Consider the following 10690-nt stretch of genomic DNA (forward strand, 5'->3'; position numbering starts at 1 on the left):
GTCTGGCGTTCTAGACGGTGACACAATACATTGTAATAACAACAGTCAAGGTCTGGTCACTCGGCAGGTTGACTCCTGTATCCTCCATCAGCCTTGTAATTTTAAACAGTTGCCCGTGGCGAAGAACAACGGCCTCCAGGCAACGAGGCACAGGCGCTCTTGCTTTCTCCACCCTGCCACACGTTTCCCACCTGCATTTCTGTCTTGTTTCTCCCACTGTTCAGCTGGAAACACAATGCTTGGGTGGCTTCAAGAGAGGTTTGGACAAATTCATGGAGGATAAGGGCGATCAATGGCTGCTAGCCCCAACAGTGATGCTTGGTCAGAGGCAGTACAGTGGTACCTCTGGTTATGAACTTAATTTGTTCCTGAGGTCTGTTCTTAACCTGAAACCATCCTTAACCTAAGGTACCACTTTAGCTAATGGAGCCTCCTGCTGCCACCACCATGTGATTTCTGTTCTCATCCTGAGGTAAAGTTCTTAACCCGAGGTACTACTTCTGGGTTAGCGGAGTCTGTAACCTGAAGTGTTCATAACCCGAGGTGTTTGTAAGCCGAGGTACCACTATAATGCTTCTGAGTACCAGTTGCTGGAAACCACAAGAGGGAAGAGTGCTCTTGCACTCAGATCTCGCTTTTGAGGGTTTCCCATAGGCAGCTAAGTGGTCACTGTAAGAACAGGATGCTGGACTAAATAGGTCATTGGCCTGATCTTCTTGTGTTCTTAATGTCAAGAGAGGAAAAGAATGCTCTGGGATTAGATATGTGCAGATTTTATTTTTAAAAAAAATCAATTTCAGTTTATAATGTATATATTTTCTTACTGTTGATCTTATTCATACTTTTTTTTTTTAAAAAAAAGCTTATTTTAGCCTTGACCTTTATTAACTACCGTATTTTTTGCCCCATGGGACGCACTGGCCCATAGGACGCACCTAGTTTTTTTGGGGGGAAATAAAGAAAAAAAAAATTATCCCCCCCCCCCGGTGCGGGGCTGGGGCGGGGGAAGCCCGAGCTTCCCCCGACCCCAGCCCCCAGAACAGGCTGCTATCCGCTAGCCGTGGGAGAGCCGCGCGACTTCGCACGGGTCTCCCATGGCTAGCGGAGCGCTGTGCGAAGCCCGAAGCTTGGGGCGTGCTGAGCTCAGCGCGCCCCAAGCTTCTGGGTGCCGGCAAGCTCTCTGCTAGCCGTGGGAGAGCCACGCAACTTCGCTGCGTCTCCCACGGCTAGCAGATAGCTTCCTGAAGCCTGGAGAGCGAGAGGGGTCGGTGCGCACTGACCCCCCTCGCTCTCCAGGCTTCAGCGAAAACCTGCATTCGCCCCATAGGACGCACACACATTTCCCCTTCATTTTTGGAGGGGGAAAAGTGCGTCCTATAGGGCGAAAAATACGGTATTTAATGGGTATTTTAAATGTTTTGTAAATTCTGGTAAAACAAATGTTTTATGACCCATCCTGTTCTTCTGAATTGTTTTTTAGCTAATTTTAATATTGTATTTTTGTATTGTTTTGACCAGCCCATAGTGAAGGGTGGATAAGAAATCCAATGAATAGTAGGAATAATATTTAGTAGAGCTGGTGGTAGGCAATCATACCTCTGAAAATATATTCACTAAGCAGGAAATGTACTGTGATTGTCTTGTCAAGAGTGCAGGCCCATAGCTTCAGCTCTGCGTTCAAAAGGACTGAGGTGTCTCTAAAGGAACTCTGGTATCAGGACTCAGAATGACCCAGAAACAATTACTGAATGGACAATATCAGGCTAAATGGACTTGCTCTAAGCCCGCTTCACTTACGTCCATAAACATGCTTACATAGTCAGGGCTGCTAACTGAAAAACGTGTCTGAGGGTGAACTTTGACAGAATTTGACAGCTTTTACCAGACACTAACAGACCCTGCTATCTTGTTTGATCTTTTGTTTAGTTTCTAGCCCTCATCATTGCAGAGGTATATTTAAAAACACGTAGGTGATGTTTAAAAAGGCATTTCTGTTTGGGGTTTTGAGGATGTATGCCATCTGTGGCTGTATATGTTTGTTCCTTGCTCACAGCCGCTAGTCAGTTTTTCCTAACTGTATACTCCTCTTCCCCATTACTGATCTGCGTTTTCTCTTGCTACTACCCATTGCTACAATAGCAAAATCCACAATAAATGAAGCATTGAATACAGTTGGGCTGGACTTCCAATTAAACATGCATGGGATTGTGGCCTCTGTATGTATCCATCTCTAGCAAATGTAAAATAAGCACATTTGCTGCTATGAGGGTAGTTTTTTAAAAAATGATTAAAATGCACTATTTGACTCCATCCAAAGAGGTTTTTGTGGCAAGATCTGTTTGTGTGGTGGGTGCTTTTAACTTTTTTTGTTTTGTTTCCTGCACAGCAACTCTCTTGTGCTCCTTGTACAACTGGGGAGCTCTCTCTGTGTGCGTTTTAGTGTTAGAAGCAGCTTCCAATAGGTTTAATATAAAAGTACAGACTTTTTTTTTTTTACTTTCAGTACAACTCCTCCCATCATGATTTAATTATTCTGTTAACATTTACCATTTCTTGTGGAGCTGTGTTCCTATTCTACATATTACTGGAAAATGTTCTTTTCTCAAAGTACCGTCATTGCATTGTATCCTCATAATACTTAAAATTAAGATGGAAAACAATAAGTTCTGGTCTCATTTACCCGAATGGAAATAGGGATATTCAAATCATATGCTTTCATTAACTTTGGTGGTGGTGGGGATAGTTAATTTGAGAAAGGAGCTTCATATGACTAAAGTTCTGCCAAATTACGCAGTTTTGTCTTGGCTGATTTCCCCCTCTGCTTTGTTTTCTTTAACTGCAGGTCAGAGATCTTTCCATTGCCTATTTTCTGGTGGGTTTAACTTACCTCTATGTTGGGATATTAATCTTTGCTGCCTTTCCATCTCCACCATTATCTAAAGAATGCATAGAACAGGTAAGGAGGAACTTTATTGTATACTGACAGTATTGTAAGGTGCATAGAATGGATATTGCTGCTTTCCTTGTTCTTTTTAGTTCCCTCTCTCTTTTCAGTTGATTCCAATCTCCCTAGCATAAACACTGCACACATTTGATGGCACTAAGCCAGAATTGTGGACACGGGCACACATAAAGCAGCACTGGGTTTGTCTAGCTAAGGCTGCACTGATTTGGTGGGAAAACACGTTAGTGCGGAAACAACACTGGGTTAGTTTCTTTAACTGTGAACTGATTCTGGTGATTACATCTTGGCTTAAGAAGCTGATATATGAACAAGCCTTTTCCTGGCGTGCGGTTAGTTACCAGCTTCAGAGAAGCCACAATCTTTTTAAATCTTTTTTTAGTTATTTTTTCTTTGGTTTTTAAACAACAAAAACAAACTTCAGAACAGACATTCAATATTTTACTCTGATTAGCCTGCCAAAAATCCAGATTATAGCCCACATTCTAGGCAAGCCAGGGACTTAAACCACAGTCTGAAGTTTGTTTAAGTTCCCAGTTCAGATGAAATGGGACAGCATGGCACATTAAAACCTTTGGTTTAATTGTGGCTCATGGGAAGGGGAGGCAAGCATGGGCAAAATATTCATTACATGTCTCTGCCTGTTCAGGTGAGATATGATTGTCCAAACTGGCTCACTGTCTAAAGTGAGACAAGAGTTCCTAGCAGTAGGTCGAGTTTTATATGGGCATCTCCAGCTGCATATCCAGGAACAAATCAAATAATCATAGAATTGGTAGGTACCACAAGGGTTGTCTAGTCCAACCGCCTGCAATGCAGGAATCCAAAACAATACTGTCTCTGAAAATGAAAAAGTCAACAGAGGGAATATTAAGGGGAAGTTCAAAATAGGAGGACTATTGCTAGTCACTATGTGATTTGCCTTAGCCAAGAAAATCCCTCTTCCTTCCTCTAAACCAAGTGTAAGACCTGAAGTCTGTAGCCTGCAGAAAATAAAGGGACCAAAATTCACTTGCATGGAGTTAGCATAATCTAGCCAGACATTGTTGGACTCCAGCTCCCATCAGCCCCAGCCAGCATGGCCAGTAGCCAAGGATGATGGTACTTGTAGTCCAAAATGTTTGCATGGCAAACTGATTCAGCGTTGCGGAAGACAGGTCTAGCCGTATCCATAGGTATGGCTTCAAACAAATATCTGAAGTGGTCAGGAATGGTCAGTTTGCTTTGGCATTGCTGATGTTGTGTAAGCAAGACCATAACTTTCTGGCTTATACCACATTTACAAGAAATTTCAAAGCAGGCAATAGATAAGGATCTTGCCTCTTGTTTTGAGTTAGAACAGCCTATTCTCACTAACACTCGCGGTGCCAAACAAATGGTCCCCAAAATAGCTATTTATTTGAATTCCCCTGCCATCTAGAAAAAAAATAAAGCGGCAATTTTCACTTTGTTTTTATTCATATGAAGTTGCGATGTATGTATAGAGAAGATGCAAGAAGATACATTGGAATGGTTTTGTCAATGTATATGTGCTGTTTCTAATTCGATCCTGATTTGTGTATTGGGAGCTAAAATGGCAACACCACTACATATCTAAGTGCACTACATATGCCTCTTTAGCAGTTTAGTCATGCCAGCCACATGACCCAGAAAACTGGACAGATGCCAGCTCCTTCGGCCTGAAAAGCAAGATGAGTGCCTCACCCCATAATTGCCTTTGACTGGACTTAACCATCCAGGGGTCCTTTACTTTTTTAAAAAAAAGTACATATGTACTGCTAGCATAGCGTATGATACACCACTAGGACATCTATGGGCCTCGGAGTATAAGAATTAGCCCCAGGTAGTAACTGGATATTATGACCTTCTTATATATTCTATATTCACTTTTTAAATTCAGGGAACTAAGCTACTGTGACTAATTGGGTTATGTTTGGGGTGTATGTGTATGTGTAGGGACGCGGGTGGCGCTGTGGGTTAAACCACAGAGCCCTAGGGCTTGCCAATCAGAAGGTCGCGGTTCGAATCCCTGTGACGGGGTGAGCTCCCGTTGTTCGGTCCCAGCTCCTGCCCACCTAGCAGTTCAAAAGCACGTCAAAGTGCAAGTAGATAAATAGGTACTGCTCCGGCGGGAAGGTAAACGGCGTTTCCATGCGTTGCTCTGGTCCGCCAGAAGCAGCTTAGTCATGCTGGCCACATGACCCGGAAGCTGTCTGCGGACAAACACCGGCTCCCTCGGCCTATAGAGCGAGATGAGCGCACAATCCCAGAGTCGGCCATGACTGGACCTAATGGTCAGGGGTACCTTTACCTTTTTATATTCACTTTTTAAATTCAGGGAACTAAACTACTGTGACTAATTGGGTTATGTTTGGGGTGTATGTGAGTTCTGTTTGAGAGAGGGTTTTAGCTGGGGCATAAGCATCTCCAGTACAGAAAACCTAACAAATATGGATGACGATTGTAGCATAGCCTGTACAAATTGTATACATGAGAATGACTGCTGTTGATTTAGAAAATCCACATTGTGGAAGCAGGAGAAGGTACACACTATAACTGTCATTGTTGCTATCTCATTAGCCATTTTTTCTGTCAGAACTTTTTAGACAACTTCCCCAGTAATGACATCATGTCATTTCTGGCAAGAATATTCCTGCTGTTCCAGATGGTGACTGTGTATCCACTGCTTGGATACTTGGCACGAGTTCAGCTATTTGGACACCTCTTTGGAAATGTTTACCCGAGGTAAAGACAGCTCTTTTTGCATGCATCTGCCTTCTGCCTGACCACGATCACTGCCGTTCCTGGACACATCGCTGCTTCTCACTTGCATCCGTCCAGGCAATCATTTGGTATCGAGTAATAGTATCTTCCTACTTGAAATCCTTCTGCAGCCCAGGATGCGGGTGGCACTGTGGGTTAAACCACAGAGCCTAGGGCTTGCTGATCAGAAGGTCAGCGGTTTGAATCCCCGCAACAGGATGAGCTCCCGTTGCTCGGTCCCTGCTCCTGTCAACCTGGCAGTTCGAAAGCATGAAGTGCCACTCCGGTGGGAAGGTAAACGCTGCTCTGGTTCGCCAGAAGCAGCTTAGTCATGTTGGCCACATAACCCCGTAGCCGTACACCGGCTCCCTCGGCCAGTAAAGCGAGATGAGCGCCGCAACCCCAGAGTCATCCGCGACTGGACCTAATGGTCAGGGGTCCCTTTCCCTTTACCTAATAGTAGCTTCCTACTTAAAATCCTTCTGTAGCCCAGGAGGTGCATCATGTTATGCAGGAATTCAAAAGAAGTAATCCGGTACCTATTTAACATTATCAATGACTGCTTTTGAGCCACCTTTCAGACACTTTAAGAGTGTTACCTGACTGGCATCTAAACCTCCCTGGTACAATGAGATGCCTCTTTCAGAGACTGAAGCTGTTCAGTGTGGGACAGTTCTTGGTCCTACCCTACCCCATCTGTCAAGTCTGCTTTAAAACGATGCACCCATCTTCAGACTTCATTTGCTTGCCTTCAATGTTATGTCATGCAATGGACTCCGTAGTACATTTTCCTATCTTCATCTTTGAACTCCAGCATACTTCCTGCAGGACAGTCTGCCCTGATTTTCATAGTCTTTGCAATTCAGAACCAACGTTTTCTTTTAAGTCCCAGAATTTGCAGATGTGGAAACTGCTGTTTTATAGCTCCTGGCAACAGAACTCTAGAAAAGATGTATAAAAACCAGATAGCTACAATTTTGGAGTGAAAATGCAGTTTTTTAACTACCCCTATTTGGCAATAAGTTCAGAACCCATCTTAGTTATATCTAAGGAAGAATTAAGCAGTTTATCCACTGTTCAGTAACACATTACTGACAACTTAGTTTTGTTTAGAAACACATTGTTCCTGGTCTGATTCCTAAGTGGGGTCTGTCAACTGTCCAAAAGTTTCAGCTTTATCGGATGCCAAATATAAGCGTGTACTTCCTGATGGGGATGGGATAACTGGAGTATATTACACCCATGTTTTGGCATCTATACAGGCATCGTAATGGTCTTCAGACTCAACTTAGACTAATGGGTATGGAGGCTTTAATGGCTTGGGCTCAGCTTTTCCTCCTCTATTTCCTAACCTAAATGCTAAGGTCTACCTAGTGTACACTTATAACCAGGCATCCTAAAGGTGCCCCAGTTCCCTACTGTAGCGTAATAAGTAACTCATAATTAGCTACCCCTACATGGCACCAAATATCTGTTGCTCGAGGCAGTCACAGTCTATGATGTGGTGCTATGGTTGGAGTGTAGGGGCATTATTTATCTAAATAGTTGTGCTACTGCAAGGATTAGGGCTAGTGCAATAGGATGTCCCCCTCTCCCTCTGCGCTCACCCCACACCACCTCCCAAGAACCAGAGACTACCTTTGCATTTTAAGATGGGAACAGGGGAGGGAGTCTGATTCTTTCTAAGTCTGAATACATTGCAATATTCCAAAAAAGTGAAATTAACACCTTGGGAGGAAAGGTTTTTAAAGGATATGTTTCTCATGTTCTGAATTTGCAGAGACTTACGAAGCAACCTAGTAGATTTTATATATAAAGGTTTTTATCTTTTATTTAAATATCAAAACATACCATTTTTAAGCACATGTCATTCTAGGTTTCCTAGAAGTTTCTGAATCAGTATTTCAAACAAGTTCATTGCTTTGCTTGCATTCAGAGATTGTTCTTGTTGAGAATGTGAAAATTCTTTCTAGTTAGAAAAAATATATATCTTTCCAGTTAAAGAATTCAGAGGAGTACAATAAACCTTCCCATTTGTACCATAAGAGATCTAGTTTAATGAACATTGTTCCTAGTCATGAACCTTGAAAAGCCAAACATTTATTTAATCTAATAAAAAATGCTCAAGATCTGCTTGTGTAGATGCATTTAGTGTAATGCTTTCCACTCTTCCGAAGATTCTTCCTCTGGTACTCATTAGTCTGCTTGCTCAGCTCAAATCATTTCCTGGATCGAAAGCACTGCTTTTCATGTGGGAGTTCTGTTCTAGAGTCTTTGGGTTTGGAGTAGTTGCGGGGATTGTTTTCATGTTTTGCTTTTTTTATATTAAAAAAAAACCTGCGTTCAAAAAACAAAACAAAAAACCCACCACCGAACCCTTGGGGTGCTGCATATTCCACAAGCTACATTGTTTTCAGAAGAATTGCCAAATCATACATACCCTATTTGGGAATGAGCTGGCAAGTCCAAGCATTCAAGAGAACTTTTTAGGATCTGGCACTCGGTGGCTTCAGTAGATGTCAGGCTTGTTGCGGGTAAAATTAATTGCCTTTAGCATATGAGTCATAGAAATGGAAAGACTTTCACAAGCTTACTGAAGCGAGTAAAGAATGTTGTTCTTGCAGCAACAACACACAATGTAGATGACTTGATATTCCTCTTCTCTTGCAGTTTCCTACACGTGCTGGTTTTGAATATAGCCATGGTAGGAGTTGGAGTCGCGATGGCTATGTTTTACCCAAACATAGGAGGAATCATAAGGTACTCCTGTATTTTGCGTTTGGTCATTATGCCATACAAATGGCTTCCTGCAGGCAGGTACAGACTGTTGTTCAAAGTGCAGATTGTAAGTTTGTAATAGCAGCAGGCAAAGTCAGCATTTGTTCAGGGAAGCCTAAGAAAACAAAGAATCATCATGTCCTGTTGACAAATGCAGTAGAACGAGAAGGCAGAATTTTTAAGTACTAGAGTAAACTGTACAATTTCAGTCCATTGGGGGATAGGGGTGCCACTTTTAATGCTCCCTATCATGAAATAAATAGTGCATTAGAGAGTCAGGGAGGGATGAAGCTTCTGTCCTTGCCAACTCCCTGTTGTGCTAATTTTCTACTTGCAAGGAGCTTTCCACATGCAGTAATTTTCAAAAGCCTGATTCGGCTGCCTGCAATCGGACATGGTACAGAGTCCAGGGGTCAGCAAACTTTCTCAGCAGGGGGCCGGTCCACTGTCCCTCAGACCTTGTGGGGACTGATTTTGAGGGGGAGAAATGAACAAATTCCTATGCCCCACCAATAATCCAGAGATGCATTTTAAATAAAAGCACACATTCTGCTCTTGTAAAAACACCAGGCAGGCCCCACAAATCACCCAGAGATGCATTTTAAATAAAAGGACACATTCTACTCATGTAAAAACATACTGATTCCCTGACGGTCCACATGCCGGATTTAGAAGGCGATTGGGCTGGATCCGGCCCCCGGGTCTTAGTTTGCCTACCCAAGGTACAGACCATTCTGTCACCTCAGAACTCCATTTTCTTATTCTTCCCTAATTCAGCTGCATGCATAGACAACCATCACATAGAAGAGATTCACCGTGAAGCCCGTAAAGACAACCATACTAGCTGGAGCAGGGAAACTCTTTTGCCCTGGTATAGTTTGGTCAGCTGCATCATCCTCCCAAGTGGGCAGGTAGCTTTTGCCACACATCTGCTTCAGCTGTATAGTAAAATATACTGTAAGATGTGTGATGAAATGGTAATCTGCATGTAGCTGGGGTGGCCCATTGGCACACTAGCATCAAAAGGCGAGTAGGTGAGGAGAGTCTCCCAAAAACTAGTACAGTAAGCCTGCAACATATGTGGGGGATTGTGTTCCGGGGATGGTGCCTAAACTGAATGCACACAAGTTACAAGAGCTTCCTGTTTGTAGCTTACCGCAGTGGCGTAGCGTGGGTTGTCAGCACCCGGGGCAAGGCAAGTAATTTGCGCCCCCTAACCCGTGGATTTGCGCCCCCTAACACTATCCCCCAGATGTTGCGCCCGGTGTGGCCGGCCCCCCCTGCACCCCCCACGCTAGGCCACTGATCCATAGCTAAAAGCAGAAGTCGACAAATGTGTCCTGTTTTTTGCTCTTCAAAATATGGCAACCCGAAGACCCCCAGGGACCGTCCAACCAGCCTAGGAAGTGCGCTCTGGTCGCGGGGGAGGAGACACGAGGCATTGCCATCCACACCTGGAATTGAGGAGGAGCTGGAAAGGTCCTTTGGTTTCACACCCAGGACCCATTTTTTCTCTCTTCTTTTGAGAAAGGGGTGGGAAACGGGATTTGGAGGGCGCGTGTGTGCGCGTAGCTGAGCTCCAGTTGCTCTGGACATTTCTGGACGGCGCCGGTAGCGTCTCTCCTAACCCCTCCCCACCCCGGTCCCCAGCCCCCGCCCAAAGGCTTCCCCCTACCTGGCCAAAGTTCCACCCGAAGCTGGAGATGCGGTTCGCGCTGCCCACGAAGACGACGCTGAACTCGGAGAGGACGTATTCCTTGCGCTCAGCGCAGCGGCGCAGCTAGCCGCTCGGTGGCCTGGGGCGGTGTGCGCGTCCTGCAGCCAGGGGCGAGTGCCATGGGGGCGAGCCATGGCAGGGCGCGCTGCGTGGAGCCTCGCTGCAGCCTCCCCCTCAGCTGTAGGGAGGCTGAGGCGGTGGGCAGAGGCCAGAGCAGAGCTTGCGGGCAGTTCGCCCGCAGACGCATGGCTCAGGCACGCTGCAGGCGCCGAGGTGTGGCGCCCAGTGCCCCCCGCCTCGCCTAGCTACCAGTGGCATAGGAAGGGGTGCGCGGTGGGTGCGGGGCTGAAAGGACAGACGAGGCTCCAGCAACCACCCCCACCGCCAAGTCCGCCGGTCCTGCAATCCCTTGCACGCTGACTTGGAAGTACAGTGGTACCTCGGGTTACATACGCTTCAGGTTACAGTCT

General features: G+C 45.0%; 1 protein-coding gene across 4 annotated transcripts in view; it reads left to right on the forward strand.

Moving 5' to 3' along the window:
- The window catches only part of SLC38A9 (solute carrier family 38 member 9), a 46592-nt gene that overhangs the window by 29471 nt on the left and 6431 nt on the right, over positions 1-10690 (forward strand). For 3 of the 4 annotated variants that reach the window (XM_077936377.1, XM_028748481.2, XM_077936379.1), the window contains 3 exons: positions 2843-2956; positions 5559-5707; positions 8396-8485. In XM_077936377.1, the coding sequence (XP_077792503.1) occupies positions 2843-2956; positions 5559-5707; positions 8396-8485 (353 nt within the window). The remainder of the gene's footprint in view (positions 1-2842; positions 2957-5558; positions 5708-8395; positions 8486-10690) is intronic. The other variant, XM_077936378.1, reaches the window with a different exon arrangement.

Source organism: Podarcis muralis, chromosome 11 (assembly GCF_964188315.1).
Source record: "Podarcis muralis chromosome 11, rPodMur119.hap1.1, whole genome shotgun sequence".
In the NCBI taxonomy this organism is placed as follows: Eukaryota; Metazoa; Chordata; class Lepidosauria; order Squamata; family Lacertidae; genus Podarcis; species Podarcis muralis.